The following is a 20,000-nucleotide window of genomic DNA, read 5'->3' on the forward strand; positions in this document are numbered from 1 at the left end:
TGACCTACAGCACCCCGACAGTCAGCCTGGTCACCCCACGGTACAGCCGAATGGAGACATGCACCTGCCCAGGTCAATACACACACAGCCTATTTTCATCATTTGACCTTTTCACACCCCCCCCCCCCCCCCCCCCTTGCTGTATCTTTCTCACCCTCACTCTGTCCTTCCTTTCTTTACACCCCCCGCCTCCCAGGAGGAACCTGTCCCAATCCCGTGGAGGAGCAGTGTGAGGGACAATCCTGTCCTACAGACATGCAGTGTGTTCGTTCCAGCCCCACAGCGCCCTCTCTCTGCCAGTGTCTGCCTGACAGGATGGACCAATGTGCAGGTGATAATATTGTTAATTAGAAGGGGATTGGCAGGAGGAAGCCCTATTTTTGACTGTGTGCAGGTGAAAGGAACCACAGGCAGATAAGAGGATATTAAAGTACTGTTCTAGACGGGGCTCTCTAACCCTGTTCCTGGAGAGATACCCTCCTGTAGGTTTTAACTCCAACCCTGTTCCTGGAGAGCTACCCTCCTGTTGGTTTTAACTCCAACCCTGTTCCTGGAGAGATACCCTCCTGTAGGTTTTTAACTCCAACCCTGTTCCTGGAGAGATACCCTCCTGTAGGTTTTAACTCTAACCCTGTTCCTGGAGAGATACCCTCCTGTAGGTTTTTAACTCCAACCCTGTTCCTGGAGAGCTACCCTCCTGTAGGTTTTAACTCCAACCCTGTTCCTGGAGAGATACCCTCCTGTAGGTTTTCACTCCAACCCTGTTCCTGGAGAGCTACCCTCCTGTAGGTTTTAACTCCAACCCTGTTCCTGGAGAGACACCCTCCTGTAGGTTTTTAACTCCAACCCTGTTCCTGGAGAGATACCCTCCTGTAGGTTTTAACTCTAACCCTGTTCCTGGAGAGATACCCTCCTGTAGGTTTTTAACTCCAACCCTGTTCCTGGAGAGCTACCCTCCTGTAGGTTTTAACTCCAACCCTGTTCCTGGAGAGATACCCTCCTGTAGGTTTTCACTCCAACCCTGTTCCTGGAGAGATACCATCCTGTAGGTTTTTAACTCCAACCCTGTTCCTGGAGAGAAACCCTCCTGTAGGTTTTAACTCTAACCCTGTTCCTGGAGAGATACCATCCTGTAGGTTTTAATTCCAACCCTGTTCCTGGAGAGATACCCTCCTGTAGGTTTTTAACTCTAACCCTGTTCCTGGAGAGATACCATCCTGTAGGTTTTCACTCCAACCCTGTTCCTGGAGAGATACCCTCCTGTAGGCTTTAACTCCAACCCTGTTCCTGGAGAGCTACCATCCTGTAGGTTTTAACTCCAACCCTGTTCCTGGAGAGATATCCTCCTGTAGGTTTTAACTCCAACCCTGTTCCTGGAGAGATATCCTCCTGTAGGTTTTAACTCCAACCCTGTTCCTGGAGAGACACCCTCCTGTAGGTTTTTAACTCCAACCCTGTTCCTGGAGAGATACCCTCCTGTAGGTTTTTAACTCTAACCCTGTTCCTGGAGAGATACCCTCCTGTAGGTTTTTAACTCTAACCCTGTTCCTGGAGAGCTACCCTCCTGTAGGTTTTAACTCCAACCCTGTTCCTGGAGAGATACCCTCCTGTAGGTTTTAACTCCAACCCTGTTCCTGGAGAGATACCCTCCTGTAGGTTTTAACTCCAACCCTGTTCCTGGAGAGAAACCCTCCTGTAGGTTTTAACTCTAACCCTGTTCCTGGAGAGATACCCTCCTGTAGGTTTTTAACTCTAACCCTGTTCCTGGAGAGATACCCTCCTGTAGGTTTTTAACTCTAACCCTGTTCCTGGAGAGATACCATCCTGTAGGTTTTAACTCCAACCCTGTTCCTGGAGAGATACCATCCTGTAGGTTTTAACTCCAACCCTGTTCCTGGAGAGATACCCTCCTGTAGGTTTTAACTCCAACCCTGTTCCTGGAGAGATACCCTCCTGTAGGTTTTAACTCCAACCCTGTTCCTGGAGAGATATCCTCCTGTAGGTTTTAACTCCAACCCTGTTCCTGGAGAGATACCATCCTGTAGGTTTTAACTCCAACCCTGTTCCTGGAGAGATACCCTCCTGTAGGTTTTAACTCCAACCCTGTTCCTGGAGAGCTACCCTCCTGTAGGTTTTAACTCCAACCCTGTTCCTGGAGAGATATCCTCCTGTAGGTTTTAACTCCAACCCTGTTCCTGGAGAGCTACCCTCCTGTAGGTTTTAACTCCAACCCTGTTCCTGGAGAGATACCATCCTGTAGGTTTTAACTCCAACCCTGTTCCTGGAGAGCTACCCTCCTGTAGGTTTTAACTCCAACCCTGTTCCTGGAGAGACACCCTTTCTAGGTTTTTAACTCCAACCCTGTTCCTGGAGAGACACCCTCCTGTAGGTTTTAACTCCAACCCTGTTCCTGGAGAGACACCCTCCTGTAGGTTTTTAACTCCAACCCTGTTCCTGGAGAGACACCCTCCTGTAGGTTTTAACTCCAACCCTGTTCCTGGAGAGATACCCTCCTGTAGGTTTTAACTCCAACCCTGTTCCTGGAGAGACACCCTCCTGTAGGTTTTAACTCCAACCCTGTTCCTGGAGAGATACCATCCTGTAGGTTTTAACTCCAACCCTGTTCCTGGAGAGATACCCTCCTGTAGGTTTTAACTCCTAAACGCAATTGAACTAGGTGCTGTAGAGAAGGGGTTCCTGTTTCCCTTCCAGCATTCGGGAAGCAGGCTGAACGTTTGATGTGCCTACAGTCACATGACCTGCCATGTGGTCAAGTTCACGTAAACGAATACTGATTTAGAACCGTAGAGAATCACCGCAAAGAAAACTGCCTCCGTTATTCCAGCACCATTTCAACATAATTAAATCAACTAGGCAAAAATATATGCTTAGTGTAATACAGTGAAAACAAACTTAAAGATGATAAAAAATAATTGAGTCTAATCAATGTTGCTAAATATATTGGTGCTGATGTGTGTTGACTCACCCTACTAGACTGGATGGACGCCAATGTCATCCTCCTCTCTTTCACGTTGGCAAAACGGTATATGACATACGGTAGTAAAAAATAAATAAATGTAGTTTTATTGTTACATAGGTGCAGTGTAATGTGTTGTTTTACAGAGTCAGCCATCGTGGTACGGCAAACTGGAGCAAACTAGGGTGAAGTGCCTTGCTCAAGGGCACATTGACAGATTTGTTTTCTTTTTTTCTTTTTTTTCTTGTCGGCTTGTCGGTTAATCTTTCAGTTACTGACCCACACTTTTAGTTCTGGATGTCCTAGACAAGGCTACCTGGCTAAAATGCTTGCTAGCCTGACTTCCTCGCATGGGCAACAATGAACCAGCTAAGTTAGTTAGCTAGTTAGTTAATGTGATCCTACTACATCTAGGCTACATATTGAACTTCAATCGTCTCAGGCCAGTGGCACAATGTATGGCATTTCTGGTTGGATCAGAATCGGCGTTATCAAACCAAATCAAATCACATTATATTTGCCACATGCGCCGAATACAACAGGTGTAGACCTTACAGTGAAATGCTTACTGACCTTAACCAACAATGCAGTTTTTAAGAAAATATATATATTTTAAAAGTGTTAAGTAGAAATAGATAAGTAAAAAATAGCAAATAATTAAATTATAAAAAATTAAGAATTAAGTAAAAACACCAAGTGTCCAAATCTCGCTTGTCTCCCGAGTGGCGCAGTGGTCTAAGGCATTGGTCTAGCTGTGCCACTAGAGATCCTGGTTCGAATCCAGGCTCTGTCGTAGCCAGCCGCGACCGGGAGACCCATGGGGCGGCGCACAATTGGCCCGGTGTAGGGGAGGGAATGGCCGGCAGGGATGTAGCTCAGTTGGTAGAGCATGGCGTTTGCAACGCCAGGGTTGTGGGTTCGATTCCCATGGGGGGGCCAGTATGAAAAGATAAAAGAATAATGTATGCACTCACTTAACTGTAAGTCGCTCTGGATAAGAGCGTCTGCTAAATGACGTTAAATGTAATGAATTGAAGGAAAATTGTTTATAGCTGCGGATATGTTCCCAGTCTAAGGTGGTTGTGAATAAGGGGTTTTCAGAACCGCGTGAAAGTGCTCAAGCCACTTTGAACTTCCCTCTTGTTCAGCAAACAGGTAATACCTGCTATAAGCTGAAGTTTTCAATGAATTGTGTTGCGTTTCCTTAACAGTGACAGCCAATCACGTTACCCCGGAGTGGGAGATGTACCGTGCTACAGACACGCCCCCTTTGGCGCTAAAGGAGGCAGTGTCATGGTGCGTTCGTAACCAAGTGGGAATATACCACATACGACTGGGGGAAAAAATTATTTGAACGGCCCTCGAACTGGTAATTACTAGTGGGAAACGGACTATCATCCTGAGCACCCACTTCTCCCACATGGTGACCTCTGACCTCCCCTACTAAGGAAATTGACTCTATAACAGCATTTTTCGGCAGTTAAATGAAACAACAAAACATTATTTATAAAAAGGAGTCTATTAATATGGTTTTTGAACCCTATAATTGGTTTACAAGCATGATAGCTGTACTTTTAGTTGATGGTTGACACAGCTTGTTGGCCATTAGCAAATCAGTGTTTCTCAACGAGTTCAAATCACATGAATGCATCCCACTGGTATTTATGACTTCACAACTGGTAAATTCCCACCTCCCACATGGTCATAGTCCTGGTTCAGCGTCTTGTTTATCCTGGTGCTTTTGACCCTATTTGCAAGTATTGTTGTTGTTGTTGTTTAAAAAATCTTGATTAAAAACCAAACGTATTATAATGATTCCTCGTCCTGGCTATTCAATGCAATTTTGGAGCCGTTGCCCATTGAATGAAAGACGACAGTGACTGGGAAGCCTGTTTTAGAAACTAGTTATTTATTGCTTTCAATGTATCATTTTGTTAAATAATGCATCTCCGACTTTCCTCTTTTGGACCTAAATGTGAAACCGTAATGTTGAATCCACTAGGCTGTTGATATGAGGCTGTTTGTTTACACGTCAACAGGTAGGCTAATGTTATGATGACGTTTGGTAGGCGTGTCCGTGGCTCGGCCATGCAATCCATTTCGAAATGCAAACGCAATGTAGGATAATATTTTAATGTTGAAGCCAATTACTTTTTATAAAAAACTGAATAGGCTATAGTATACTACTACATAGGCTACTGTATAGTTTTAATAAATACTAATAAATAATTTAATAAATAATATCTTCGACTGATAGGACAAACATCCATGACAGCGTTATAGGTTACATAGAATAATTGGGAGTTGATGACATTGATTATAGGTTACATAAAAGACCGTAAGTACACAACTTGAAGCAACCATATATTTATACATGGAGCTCTCTCTGATTGGCCAGTGTGGGTCAGCTCTCTCTGATTGGCCAGTGTAGGTCAGCTCTCTCTGATTGGCCTTGACACAGCTACAACTTGTTTATTTATCTAAACCCAGCCCTTTATTTATCTAAACCCAGCCCTTTATTTATCTAAACCCAGCCCTTTATTTATCTAAACCCAGCCCTTTATCTAAACCCAGCCCTTTATTTATCTAAACCCAGCCCTTTATCTAAACCCAGCCCTTTATTTATCTAAACCCAGCCCTTTATCTAAACCCAGCCCTTTATTTATCTAAACCCAGGCCTTTATTTATCTAAACCCAGCCCTTTAATTATCTAAACCCAGCCCTTTATCTAAACCCAGCCCTTTATTTATCTAAACCCAGCCCTTTATCTAAACCCAGCCCTTTATTTATCTAAACCCAGCCCTTTATTTATCTAAACCCAGCCCTTTATTTATCTAAACCCAGCCCTTTATCTAAACCCAGCCCTTTATTTATCTAAACCCAGGCCTTTATTTATCTAAACCCAGCCCTTTATCTAAACCCAGCCCTTTATCTAAACCCAGCCCTTTATTTATCTAAACCCAGCCCTTTATTTATCTAAACCCAGCCCTTTATTTATCTAAACCCAGCCCTTTATCTAAACCCAGCCCTTTATCTAAACCCAGCCCTTTATTTATCTAAACCCAGCCCTTTATCTAAACCCAGCCCTTTATTTATCTAAACCCAGGCCTTTATTTATCTAAACCCAGCCCTTTATCTAAACCCAGCCCTTTATCTAAACCCAGCCCTTTATTTATCTAAACCCAGCCCTTTATTTATCTAAACCCAGCCCTTTATCTAAACCCAGCCCTTTATCTAAACCCAGCCCTTTATTTATCTAAACCCAGCCCTTTATCTAAACCCAGCCCTTTATTTATCTAAACCCAGCCCTTTATTTATCTAAACCCAGCCCTTTATCTAAACCCAGCCCTTTATCTAAACCCAGCCCTTTATTTATCTAAACCCAGCCCTTTATTTATCTAAACCCAGCCCTTTATCTAAACCCAGCCCTTTATTTATCTAAACCCAGGCCTTTATTTATCTAAACCCAGCCCTTTATTTATCTAAACCCAGCCCTTTATTTATCTAAACCCAGCCCTTTATTTATCTAAACCCAGCCCTTTATCTAAACCCAGCCCTTTATTTATCTAAACCCAGCCCTTTATCTAAACCCAGCCCTTTATTTATCTAAACCCAGCCCTTTATTTATCTAAACCCAGCCCTTTATTTATCTAAACCCAGCCCTTTATCTAAACCCAGCCCTTTATCTAAACCCAGCCCTTTATCTAAACCCAGCCCTTTATTTATCTAAACCCAGGCCTTTATTTATCTAAACCCAGCCCTTTATCTAAACCCAGCCCTTTATCTAAACCCAGCCCTTTATTTATCTAAACCCAGCCCTTTATTTATCTAAACCCAGCCCTTTATCTAAACCCAGCCCTTTATCTAAACCCAGCCCTTTATTTATCTAAACCCAGCCCTTTATCTAAACCCAGCCCTTTATTTATCTAAACCCAGCCCTTTATCTAAACCCAGCCCTTTATCTAAACCCAGCCCTTTATTTATCTAAACCCAGCCCTTTATCTAAACCCAGCCCTTTATTTATCTAAACCCAGGCCTTTATTTATCTAAACCCAGCCCTTTATCTAAACCCAGCCCTTTATCTAAACCCAGCCCTTTATTTATCTAAACCCAGCCCTTTATTTATCTAAACCCAGCCCTTTATCTAAACCCAGCCCTTTATCTAAACCCAGCCCTTTATTTATCTAAACCCAGCCCTTTATCTAAACCCAGCCCTTTATTTATCTAAACCCAGCCCTTTATTTATCTAAACCCAGCCCTTTATCTAAACCCAGCCCTTTATCTAAACCCAGCCCTTTATTTATCTAAACCCAGCCCTTTATTTATCTAAACCCAGCCCTTTATCTAAACCCAGCCCTTTATTTATCTAAACCCAGCCCTTTATCTAAACCCAGCCCTTTATTTATCTAAACCCAGCCCTTTATCTAAACCCAGCCCTTTATTTATCTAAACCCAGCCCTTTATTTATCTAAACCCAGCCCTTTATCTAAACCCAGCCCTTTATCTAAACCCAGCCCTTTATTTATCTAAACCCAGCCCTTTATCTAAACCCAGCCCTTTATTTATCTAAACCCAGCCCTTTATTTATCTAAACCCAGCCCTTTATCTAAACCCAGCCCTTTATCTAAACCCAGCCCTTTATTTATCTAAACCCAGCCCTTTATTTATCTAAACCCAGCCCTTTATCTAAACCCAGCCCTTTATTTATCTAAACCCAGGCCTTTATTTATCTAAACCCAGCCCTTTATCTAAACCCAGCCCTTTATCTAAACCCAGCCCTTTATCTAAACCCAGCCCTTTATCTAAACCCAGCCCTTTATTTATCTAAACCCAGCCCTTTATTTATCTAAACCCAGCCCTTTATCTAAACCCAGCCCTTTATCTAAACCCAGCCCTTTATTTATCTAAACCCAGCCCTTTATCTAAACCCAGCCCTTTATTTATCTAAACCCAGCCCTTTATTTATCTAAACCCAGCCCTTTATCTAAACCCAGCCCTTTATCTAAACCCAGCCCTTTATTTATCTAAACCCAGCCCTTTATTTATCTAAACCCAGCCCTTTATCTAAACCCAGCCCTTTATTTATCTAAACCCAGGCCTTTATTTATCTAAACCCAGCCCTTTATTTATCTAAACCCAGCCCTTTATTTATCTAAACCCAGCCCTTTATTTATCTAAACCCAGCCCTTTATCTAAACCCAGCCCTTTATTTATCTAAACCCAGCCCTTTATCTAAACCCAGCCCTTTATTTATCTAAACCCAGCCCTTTATTTATCTAAACCCAGCCCTTTATGTAACTAAACCCAGCCCTTTATCTAAACCCAGCCCTTTATCTAAACCCAGCCCTTTATCTAAACCCAGCCCTTTATTTATCTAAACCCAGGCCTTTATTTATCTAAACCCAGCCCTTTATCTAAACCCAGCCCTTTATCTAAACCCAGCCCTTTATTTATCTAAACCCAGCCCTTTATTTATCTAAACCCAGCCCTTTATCTAAACCCAGCCCTTTATCTAAACCCAGCCCTTTATTTATCTAAACCCAGCCCTTTATCTAAACCCAGCCCTTTATTTATCTAAACCCAGCCCTTTATCTAAACCCAGCCCTTTATCTAAACCCAGCCCTTTATTTATCTAAACCCAGCCCTTTATCTAAACCCAGCCCTTTATTTATCTAAACCCAGGCCTTTATTTATCTAAACCCAGCCCTTTATCTAAACCCAGCCCTTTATTTATCTAAACCCAGCCCTTTATTTATCTAAACCCAGCCCTTTATTTATCTAAACCCAGCCCTTTATCTAAACCCAGCCCTTTATCTAAACCCAGCCCTTTATTTATCTAAACCCAGCCCTTTATCTAAACCCAGCCCTTTATTTATCTAAACCCAGCCCTTTATTTATCTAAACCCAGCCCTTTATCTAAACCCAGCCCTTTATCTAAACCCAGCCCTTTATTTATCTAAACCCAGCCCTTTATTTATCTAAACCCAGCCCTTTATCTAAACCCAGCACTTTATTTATCTAAACCCAGCCCTTTATCTAAACCCAGCCCTTTATTTATCTAAACCCAGCCCTTTATTTATCTAAACCCAGCCCTTTATCTAAACCCAGCCCTTTATCTAAACCCAGCCCTTTATTTATCTAAACCCAGCCCTTTATCTAAACCCAGCCCTTTATCTAAACCCAGCCCTTTATTTATCTAAACCCAGCCCTTTATCTAAACCCAGCCCTTTATTTATCTAAACCCAGCCCTTTATTTATCTAAACCCAGCCCTTTATCTAAACCCAGCCCTTTATCTAAACCCAGCCCTTTATTTATCCAAACCCAGCCCTTTATCTAAACCCAGCCCTTTATTTATCTAAACCCAGCCCTTTATCTAAACCCAGCCCTTTATTTATCTAAACCCAGGCCTTTATTTATCTAAACCCAGCCCTTTATCTAAACCCAGCCCTTTATCTAAACCCAGCCCTTTATTTATCTAAACCCAGCCCTTTATTTATCTAAACCCAGCCCTTTATCTAAACCCAGCCCTTTATCTAAACCCAGCCCTTTATTTATCTAAACCCAGCCCTTTATCTAAACCCAGCCCTTTATTTATCTAAACCCAGGCCTTTATTTATCTAAACCCAGCCCTTTATCTAAACCCAGCCCTTTATCTAAACCCAGCCCTTTATTTATCTAAACCCAGCCCTTTATCTAAACCCAGCCCTTTATTTATCTAAACCCAGCCCTTTATTTATCTAAACCCAGCCCTTTATCTAAACCCAGCCCTTTATCTAAACCCAGCCCTTTATTTATCTAAACCCAGCCCTTTATCTAAACCCAGCCCTTTATTTATCTAAACCCAGCCCTTTATCTAAACCCAGCCCTTTATTTATCTAAACCCAGGCCTTTATTTATCTAAACCCAGCCCTTTATCTAAACCCAGCCCTTTATCTAAACCCAGCCCTTTATTTATCTAAACCCAGCCCTTTATTTATCTAAACCCAGCCCTTTATCTAAACCCAGCCCTTTATCTAAACCCAGCCCTTTATTTATCTAAACCCAGCCCTTTATCTAAACCCAGCCCTTTATTTATCTAAACCCAGCCCTTTATTTATCTAAACCCAGCCCTTTATCTAAACCCAGCCCTTTATCTAAACCCAGCCCTTTATTTATCTAAACCCAGCCCTTTATTTATCTAAACCCAGCCCTTTATCTAAACCCAGCCCTTTATTTATCTAAACCCAGCCCTTTATCTAAACCCAGCCCTTTATTTATCTAAACCCAGCCCTTTCACGCCACCACCAGTTACTACACCGGTAATAGTAATAATAATAGTGATTGTGAAATTAGCAAAAATATTTCTGAAGGTATAGCACTACCGCCAGATGTGTTTGTTAAAATAGAGCCCTCTGTCTTTCTCTGTGTGTGTGTGTGGGGGGGGATCTCTCTCTATGTCTCTCTCTATGTGTGTCTCTCTCTCTCTCTCTCTCTCTCTCCATCTCTCTCTCTCTCTCTCTCCCTGTCTCTCTCTCTGTCTCTCTCTCTATGTCTCACTCTCTCTCTCTCTCTCTCTCTTTCTCTCTCTCTCTCTCTGTCTCTCTCTCTCTCTGTCTCTCTCTCTGTCTCTCTCTATGTCTCTCTCTCTCTCTCTCTCTCTCTCTCTTTCTCTCTCTCTCTCTCTCTGTCTCTCTCTCTCTCTCTGTCTCTCTCTCTGACTCTCTCTCTATGTCTCTCTCTCTCTCTGTTTCTCTCTCTCTCAATTCAATTTCTATTTAAGGGCTTTATTGGCATGGGAAACGTGTGTTAACATTGCCAAAGCAAGTGAAGTAGATAGTAAGCAATAAATATTAACAGTAAACATTACACTCAGAAGTTTCAAAAGAATAAAGACATTTCAAATGTCATATTATGTCTATATACAGTGTTGTAACAATGTGCAAATAGTTAAAGTACAAAAGGGAAAATAAATAAACATAAATATGGGTTGTATTTACGTTGTTGTTTGTTCTTCACTGGTTGCCATTTTCTTGTGGCAACAGGTCACAAGTCTTGCAGCTGTGATGGCACACTTTGGTATTTCACCCAGTAGATATGGGAGTTTATCAAAATTGGGTTTGTTTTCAAATTCTTTGTGGATCTGTGTAATCTGAGGGAAATATGTGTCTCTAATATGGTCATATATTTGACAGGAGGTTAGGAAGTGCAGCTCAGTTTCCACCTCATTTTGTGGGCAGTGTGCACATAGCCTGTCTTCTCTTGAGAGCCAGGTCTGCCTACGGCGGCCTTTCTCAATAGCAAGGCTATGCTCACTGAGTCTGTACATAGTCAAAGCTTTCCTTACGTTTTGGTCAGTCACAGTGGTCAGGTATTCTGCCACTGTGTACTCTCTGTTTAGGGCCAAATAGTTTGCTCTGTTTTTTTGTTAATTCTTTCCAATGTGTCAAGTAATTATATTTTTGTTCTCTCATGATTTGGTTGGGTCTAATTGTGTTGCTGTCCTGGGGCTCTGTGGGGTCTGTTTGTGACAGAGCCCCAGGACCAGCTTGCTTAGGGGACATCTCTCTGTAGGTGATGGCTTTGTTATGGAAGGTTTGGGAATTGCTTCCTTTTAGGTGGTTGTAGAATTTAACGGCTCTTTTCTGGATTTTGATAATTAGTGGGTATAGGCCTAATTCTGCTCTGCATGCATTATTTGGTGTTTTACGTTGTACACAAGGATATTTTTGCAGAATTCTGCATGCAGAGTCTCAATTTGGTGTTTGTCCCATTTTGTGAATTCTTGGTTGGTGAGCGGACCCTAGACCTCAGAACCATAAAGGGCAATGGGTTCTATAACTGTTTCAATCATTGTTAGCCAGATCCTAATTGGTATGTCAAATGTTATGTTCCTTTTGATGGCATAGAAGGCCCTTCTTGCCTTGTCTCTCAGATCGTTCACAGTTTTGTGGAAGTTACCTGTGGTGCTGATGTTTAGGCCGAGGTATGTATAGTTTTTTGTGTGCTCTAGGGCAACGGTGTCTAGATGGAATTTGTATTTGTGGTCCTGGCAACTGGACCTTTTTTGGAGAACCATTATTTTTGTCTTATTGAGATTTACTGTCAGGGCCCAGGTCTGACAGAATCTGTGCAGAAGATCTAGGTGCTGCTTTAGGCCCTCCTTGGTTGGGGACAGAAGCACCAGATCATCAGCAAACAGTAGACATTTGACTTCAGATTCTAGTCGGGTGAGACCAGGTGCTGCAGACTGTTCTAGTGACCTCGCCAATTCGCTGATATATATGTTGAAGAGGGTGGGGCTTAAACTGCATCCCTGTCTCACCCCACGGCCCTGTGGAAGGAAGTGTGTTTTTTGCAAATTTTAACCGCACACTTGTTGTTTGTGTACATGGATTTTATAATGTTATGTTTTTCCCCCAACTCCACTTTCCATCAATTTGTATAGCAGACCCTCATGCCAAATTGAGTCAAAAGCTTTTTTGAAATCAACAAAGCATGAAAAGACTTTGCCTTTGTTTTGGTTTGTTTGTCAATTAGGGTGTGCAGGGTGAATACGTGGTCTGTCGTACGGTAATTTGGTAAAAAGCCAATCTGACATTTGCTCAGTACATTTCTTTCACTGAGGAAATGAACTAGTCTGCTGTTAATGACAATGCAGTGGATTTTCCCAAGGTTGCTGTTGACGCATATCCCACGGTAGTTATTGGGGTCAAATCGCTCTCTCTCATTGTCTCTCTCTCTCTCTCTCTCTCTCTCTCTCTCTCTCTCTCTCTCTCTCTCTCTCTCTCTTTCTCTCTGTGTAGGCCAGACATCTCTGAGTTTCTCAGGTAACAGCTATATAAAGTATAGAGTGGCAGAGGGAGGCCAGGGAGGAGGAGGTGAGATGAGACTGGGTCTGAGTATCAGAACACTACAGAGTAAAGGAGTCATCATGTACACACGGGCTAACCCCTGTACCATGCTGAAGGTACACACGCACACACACACACACACACACACACACACACGCAGCGCACGCACACACACACGCACACACATACACACACGCGCACACGCACACACATACACATACATACACACACGCACACACACACACACACACACAAATACACACACGCGCACATGCACACACACACGTGCACGCACACGCACACAAACGCACACACACACACACACACACACACAAATACACACGCACACACACACACACAAATACAAATACACACACACACACACGCGCGCGCAGACACCCTCTTCTAATGATAAGTTATCTCCCCTCCCCTCTCCTCCAGATCGAAGGGGGCCGTCTGTGGTTCCAGCTGGACTGTGACAACACGCTGGGTATCATGGGTATCTCCGGCCGACCAATCAACGATGGGCGCTGGCACGACGTGACGTTAGAACTCACCAGCAACTATACCCTCCTGTCATTAGACGACAGCTATGTGGAACGCCGTAGGGCCGCCCGGGCGCCCGTCCGACTCTGGCCCCTCGCAGCCGATCCATCCTTCTTCTTCGGTGCCCAAGTCAGACCTCCAACCTCCAATCCGGGGGAGATGGGGCAGGGTCGTACCCAAGATCCGGGGGAGAGGAGAGCAAGGGGTCCACCCCGGGCCCAGGATGGGTTTCAGGGGTGTCTGAGAATGCTGGTGTTGAATGGGAACGAGCTGCCTCTCCAGAACAAGAGGAGTCGCTATGCAGAGATAGCTGGCCTTAGTGAGGTGAAGTTGGGCTGTGTACTCTACCCTGACCCCTGTGTGACCCAGCCCTGTCTCAATGGAGGAACATGTAACCTACTGCCCTCTGGTGGTGAGTACTGTGTACTGTGTACTGTGTGTGAGTGTGTGTGTGTGTGTGTGTGTGTGTGTGTGCGTGTGCGTGTGCGTGTGCGTGTGCGTGTGCGTGTCTGTGTCTGTGTCTGTGTCTGTGTCTGTGTCTGTGTCTGTGTCTGTGTCTGTGTCTGTGTCTGTGTCTGTGTCTGTCTGTGTGTGTGTGCGTATTTGTGTTTTCGGCTTTACTTTGTCTTTGTGACATATTTAGATAAAGGAAAACATTTCTTATATTTTCCTTTATTGAGACACCTGAATCATGTCTTTCTACATTTACATTTTACATTTACGTCATTTAGCAGACGCTCTTATCCAGAGCGACTTACAAATTGGTGCATTCACCTTAGCCTGTGGGATAACCACTTTACAATTATTATTATTATTATTATTTTTTTTTTTTTTATTATTATTTTTTTTAGGGTGGTGGGGGGGGGGGGGGGTAGAAGGATTACTTTATCCTATCCCAGGTATTCCTTAAAGAGGTGGGGTTTCAAATGTCTCCGGAAGGTGGTGAGTGACTCCGCTGTCCTGGCGTCGTGAGGGAGCTTGTTCCACCATTGGGGTGCCAGAGCAGCGAACAGTTTTGACTGGGCTGAGCGGGAACTGTGCTTCCGCAGAGGAAGGGGAGCCAGCAGGCCAGAGGTGGATGAACGCAATGCCCTCGTTTGGGTGTAGGGTCTGATCAGAGCCTGAAGGTACGGAGGTGCCGTTCCCCTCACTGCTCCATAGGCAAGCACCATGGTCTTGTAACAGATGCGAGCTTCAACTGGAAGCCAGTGGAGTGTGCGGAGGAGCGGGGTGACGTGAGAGAACTTGGGAAGGTTGAACACCAGACGGGCTGTGGCGTTCTGGATGAGTTGTAGGGGTTTAATGGCACAGGCAAGGAGCCCAGCCAACAGCGAGTTGCAGTAATCCAGACGGGAGATGACAAGTGCCTGGATTTCTCTGTCCAGTCAGGTTTAGGCTGTAGTTGATCCTGTCTTTCCCCCTGTCAGGTTTAGGCTGTAGTTGATCCTGTCTCTGTTCCTGTCAGGTTTAGGCTGTAGTTGATCCTGTCTTTCCCCCTGTCAGGTTTAGGCTGTAGTTGATCCTGTCTCTGTTCCTGTCAGGTTTAGGCTGTAGTTGATCCTGTCTTTCCCCCTGTCAGGTTTAGGCTGTAGTTGATCCTGTCTCTGTTCCTGTCAGGTTTAGGCTGTAGTTGATCCTGTCTCTGTTCCTGTCAGGTTTAGGCTGTAGTTGATCCTGTCTCTCCCCTGTCAGGTTTAGGCTGTAGTTGATCCTGTCTCTGTTCCTGTCAGGTTTAGGCTGTAGTTGATCCTGTCTCTGTTCCTGTCAGGTTTAGGCTGTAGTTGATCCTGTCTTTCCCCCTGTCAGGTTTAGGCTGTAGTTGATCCTGTCTCTGTTCCTGTCAGGTTTAGGCTGTAGTTGATCCTGTCTTTCCCCCTGTCAGGTTTAGGCTGTAGTTGATCCTGTCTCTGTTCCTGTCAGGTTTAGGCTGTAGTTGATCCTGTCTCTGTTCCTGTCAGGTTTAGGCTGTAGTTGATCCTGTCTCTGTTCCTGTCAGGTTTAGGCTGTAGTTGATCCTGTCTCTGTTCCTGTCAGGTTTAGGCTGTAGTTGATCCTGTCTCTGTTCCTGTCAGGTTTAGGCTGTAGTTGATCCTGTCTTTCCCCCTGTCAGGTTTAGGCTGTAGTTGATCCTGTCTCTCCCCTGTCAGGTTTAGGCTGTAGTTGATCCTGTCTTTCCCCCTGTCAGGTTTAGGCTGTAGTTGATCCTGTCTCTGTTCCTGTCAGGTTTAGGCTGTAGTTGATCCTGTCTTTCCCCCTGTCAGGTTTAGGCTGTAGTTGATCCTGTCTCTGTTCCTGTCAGGTTTAGGCTGTAGTTGATCCTGTCTCTGTTCCTGTCAGGTTTAGGCTGTAGTTGATCCTGTCTTTCCCCCTGTCAGGTTTTGGGTGTAGTTGCAGCTTGCGGTACACTGGAGGTCTCTGTGAGGAGGAGCTGACTTCGTGTCTCCCAAACCCCTGTCAGAACGGAGCAGAGTGTACACCTGGAGACTCCGCCTTCCTCTGTGGCTGTCCCCGGGGTCTCACTGGACTCATGTAAGTACACACACAAACATGAAGTTATACACAGTCACCACTAGAGAGCAGCAGTTATACACAGTCACCACTAGAGAGCAGCAGTTATACACAGTCACCACTAGAGAGCAGCAGAGGGTAAACCATTTACAGTGTACCAAAACACTGGCGCCTCTCAACCCTTCTGACTGATTTCTGACTCTCTACCTGAAGTCTGTTATTACTGTAACTGTAACACAGCTACTATCTGCCTTACCCTGTCCAGGTACATTTACCCACAGGCAGCTACTATCTGCCTTACCCTGTCCAGGTACATTTACCCACAGGCAGCTACTATCTGCCTTACCCTGTCCAGGTACATTTACCCACAGGCAGCTACTATCTGCCTTACCCTGTCCAGGTACATTTACCCACAGGCAGCTACTATCTGCCTTACCCTGTCCAGGTACATTTACCCACAGGCAGCTACTATCTGCCTTACCCTGTCCAGGTACATTTACCCACAGGCAGCTACTATCTGCCTTACCCTGTCCAGGTACATTTACCCACAGGCAGCTACTATCTGCCTTACCCTGTCCAGGTACATTTACACACAGGCAGCTACTATCTGCCTTACCCTGTCCAGGTACATGAAAGAGAGTGGAAAAGAACAGATGAGAGAGGGGACATGTCCTTAGATGAAAAGCCTTTATAGACTCAGATAATTGTCTAAATTCACCCCAAAAACACACCTAAATAGACATATGAGCTGTTTGGCACAGCATTTGCTCCAATTAATTTGAACTCATTAATAGTTTTACACGTCAAAGAGACGTTGTGAAAATCCCATTAGGGAGAAATCATTTCATGAAGAGAGACAGAGACGTGTGTGTGTTTGTGTGTGTATACCTATTTCAACATGGCTCTCAATAGCGTTATTTTGCCTTAGTCTTCTGAAGTAAAGGAAACTGAGTTTAAAAGTCTCCCTCTTCTTCTCTGACTCGCTTTCCCCTTTCAAACTTTCTCCTTCCATCCCTCTTCCTCTCCTCCTCTACCTCTCTCTCTCTATCTCCCTATCTCCCTATCTCTCCTCCTCGCCCTCTCTCACCCTATCTACCTATCTCTCCTCCTCTATCTCTCTCTCCCTATCTACCTATCTCTATCTCCCTATCTACCTATCTCTCCTCCTCTATCTCCCTATCTACCTATCTCTCCTCCTCTATCTCTATCTCCCTATCTACCTATCTCTCCTCCTCTATCTCTCTCTCCCTATCTACCTATCTCTCCTCCTCTATCTCCCTATCTACCTATCTCTCCTCCTCTATCTCTCTCTCCCTATCTCCCTATCTCTCCTCCTCTATCTCCCTATCTACCTATCTCTCCTCCTCTATCTCTCTCTCCCTATCTCCCTATCTCTCCTCCTCTATCTCCCTATCTACCTATCTCTCCTCCTCTACCTCTCTATCTCTCTCTCCCTATCTCCCTATCTCTCCTCCTCTATCTCCCTATCTACCTATCTCTCCTCCTCTACCTCTCTATCTCTCTCTCCCTATCTCCCTATCTCTCCTCCTCTCCAGATGTGATGAGGATGTGAACGAGTGTGAGCGTGAGGAGTGTGAGAACGGAGGAGTGTGTATAAACACCTTTGGGGCGTACTATTGTAACTGTTCCTATGGTTACGAAGGCCAGTTCTGTGGAGAGAGGAGCCTGCTGGACCCAGACCCAGACCTACAGGTAACACACACACGCGCACACACACACACACACACACACACACACACACACACACACACACACACACACACACGCACACACACACACACAGATTCTGAAGTGAATTTGTGATATCTTGTTGCTCTTTTTTACGTCCAGTCAAAGGGAGAAAGCTACCTGTTGTTGAATTAGTACAGATGCATTCTTCCATACAGTAGCCTGTGTGAGTTGAGAACTTGATCATCTGTTAATTTAAGACTTACTGAGGTCATGACATCATCATCATTTATTCTCATCTGTTGATGTTTGTTGGAAGTGTTTTCTGATTCTGAAACTTTGTGTTATCCATGTATCCAGTGATTTGTTTCTCCTCCTAGGAGTCTCTCTCCTACGTGGGTCCAGTAGAGATCATCGGGATCGGAGTCCTGATCTTCGTCATCTCCCTCCTCCTCCTCCTCTACATTATCTTCAGGAAGAAGATCAGGTTCCAGAGGAAGGACTCTGGTCTCAGCCAGGATGGGGGAGGGGGAGGGGCAAAGGAGGGTATGGCAGTGGGTGGGGTCGGGACGGGGGTGGGCGTGTCTGCTGTCTCTGTGGAGACCAGCTACCTGCTGACGAAGACGGGGATGGGGTCGGAAGGCATCGAGTTCAAGGCTGTACGTGTCGCTGCTGACCCCCGGGGTCAGCCCGGGGTCAGCGTCGGTAGTTATGGCGACAGAGATGGTGATGGAGGAGGGGCGGGGGCGGGGGCGGGGGCGGGGCCTCCTCAGGTGATGGTACGGCCAACTACACACCCAACGACGAAGCTACCTGGTTGGCCTGGCAACAACAACAACCTAGCAATGAGAGGTGTAGACGGAGATAAAATGGCCACCAGCGAGAGCTCTCTCTCTACCAGCCAGGTAGGGTAGAGGAGTGTGTGTGTGTGTGTGTGTGTGTTCATGTGTGTGCGTGTGTGTATATGTGTGTGTGTGTGTGTGTGTGTGTGTGTGTGTGTGTGTGTGTGTGCGTGTGTGTATATGTGTGTTAACCCTCTCCTGTCACCCCTCAGATGAGCAGCTTCCTGTCATCTGATTCCTCGCAACACATTCTGGGCGGAGCTAGTAGAAGGGGCGTGGCTGTGTGTAGCGTGGTGCCCAATCTCCAGCCCCCATCGCCCTGTCACTCAGAACGAAGCCCTGCCCATAAAGCTCCCTGGGAGAGGCAGGGAGAGAGAGATGGAAGAGAAGAGGAGTGGGAGCAGAGAGCGTATGAACTGGAGAGAACTCAGAGAGACAGCTCTCCACTTGGTAAGAACACGCCTACATACACCACCACCACTACAACCACCACCACCACAACCACCACCACCACCACAACTACCACCACCACCACCACCACAACTACCACCACCACCACCACCACCACCACCACCACCACCACCACCACAACTACCACCACCACCACCACAACTACCACCACTACAACCACCACCACCACAACTACCACCACCACAACTACCACCACCACAACTACCACCACTACAACAACCACCACCACAACTACCACCACCACCACCACCACAACTACCACCACCACCACCACAACTACCACCACTACAACCACCACCACCACAACTACCACCACCACCACCACAACTACCACCACCACCACCACCACCACCACAACTACCACCACCACCACCACCACAACTACCACCACTACAACCACCACCACCACCACCACCACCACCACAACTACCACCACTACCACCACTACAACCACCACCACCACCACCACCACCACCACCACCACAACTACCACCACTACAACCACCACCACCACAACTACCACCACCACAACTACCACCACTACAACGACCACCACCACCACAACTACCACCACCACAACTACCACCACTACAACCACCACCACCACAGCTACCACCACTACCACCACAACTACCACCACTACAACCACCACCACCACAACTACCACCACCACCACCACAACTACCACCACTACAACCACCACCACCACAACTACCACCACAACTACCACCACTACAACCACCACCACCACAACTACCACCACCACTACTACCACCACCACAACTACCACCACCACCACCACCACCACCACAACTACCACCACCACCACCACAACTACCACCACTACAACCACCACCACCACTACTACCACCACCACCACCACAACTACCACCACCACCACCACCACCACAACTACCACCACTACAACCACCACCACCACAACTACCACCACTACAACCACCACCACCACAACTACCACCACCACCACCACAACTACCACCACTACAACCACCACCACCACAACTACCACCACCACCACCACAACTACCACCACTACAACCACCACCACCACAACTACCACCACTACAACCACCACCACCACAACTACCACCACCACTACTACCACCACCACAACT

At 45.5% G+C, this 20,000-nt stretch overlaps 1 protein-coding gene across 1 annotated transcript in view; it reads left to right on the forward strand.

Annotated features, from left to right (window-relative positions):
• The window catches only part of LOC311123598 (protocadherin Fat 3-like), a gene marked incomplete at both ends in the record, with an annotated part of 77,714 nt that overhangs the window by 28,532 nt on the left and 29,182 nt on the right, over positions 1-20,000 (forward strand). Inside the window, 8 exons of the mRNA XM_084197835.1 lie at positions 1-72; positions 197-331; positions 12,761-12,924; positions 13,250-13,766; positions 15,730-15,883; positions 17,419-17,575; positions 17,932-18,330; positions 18,606-18,843. The exon at positions 1-72 is cut by the window's left edge and continues 376 nt beyond it. Of these exons, the coding sequence (XP_084053961.1) occupies positions 1-72; positions 197-331; positions 12,761-12,924; positions 13,250-13,766; positions 15,730-15,883; positions 17,419-17,575; positions 17,932-18,330; positions 18,606-18,843 (1,836 nt within the window). The remainder of the gene's footprint in view (positions 73-196; positions 332-12,760; positions 12,925-13,249; positions 13,767-15,729; positions 15,884-17,418; positions 17,576-17,931; positions 18,331-18,605; positions 18,844-20,000) is intronic.

The sequence above is a fragment of the Coregonus lavaretus genome, assembly GCF_964263955.1.
Source record: "Coregonus lavaretus genome assembly, contig: HAP1_SCAFFOLD_400, whole genome shotgun sequence".
NCBI classification, from domain to species: domain Eukaryota; kingdom Metazoa; phylum Chordata; class Actinopteri; order Salmoniformes; family Salmonidae; genus Coregonus; species Coregonus lavaretus.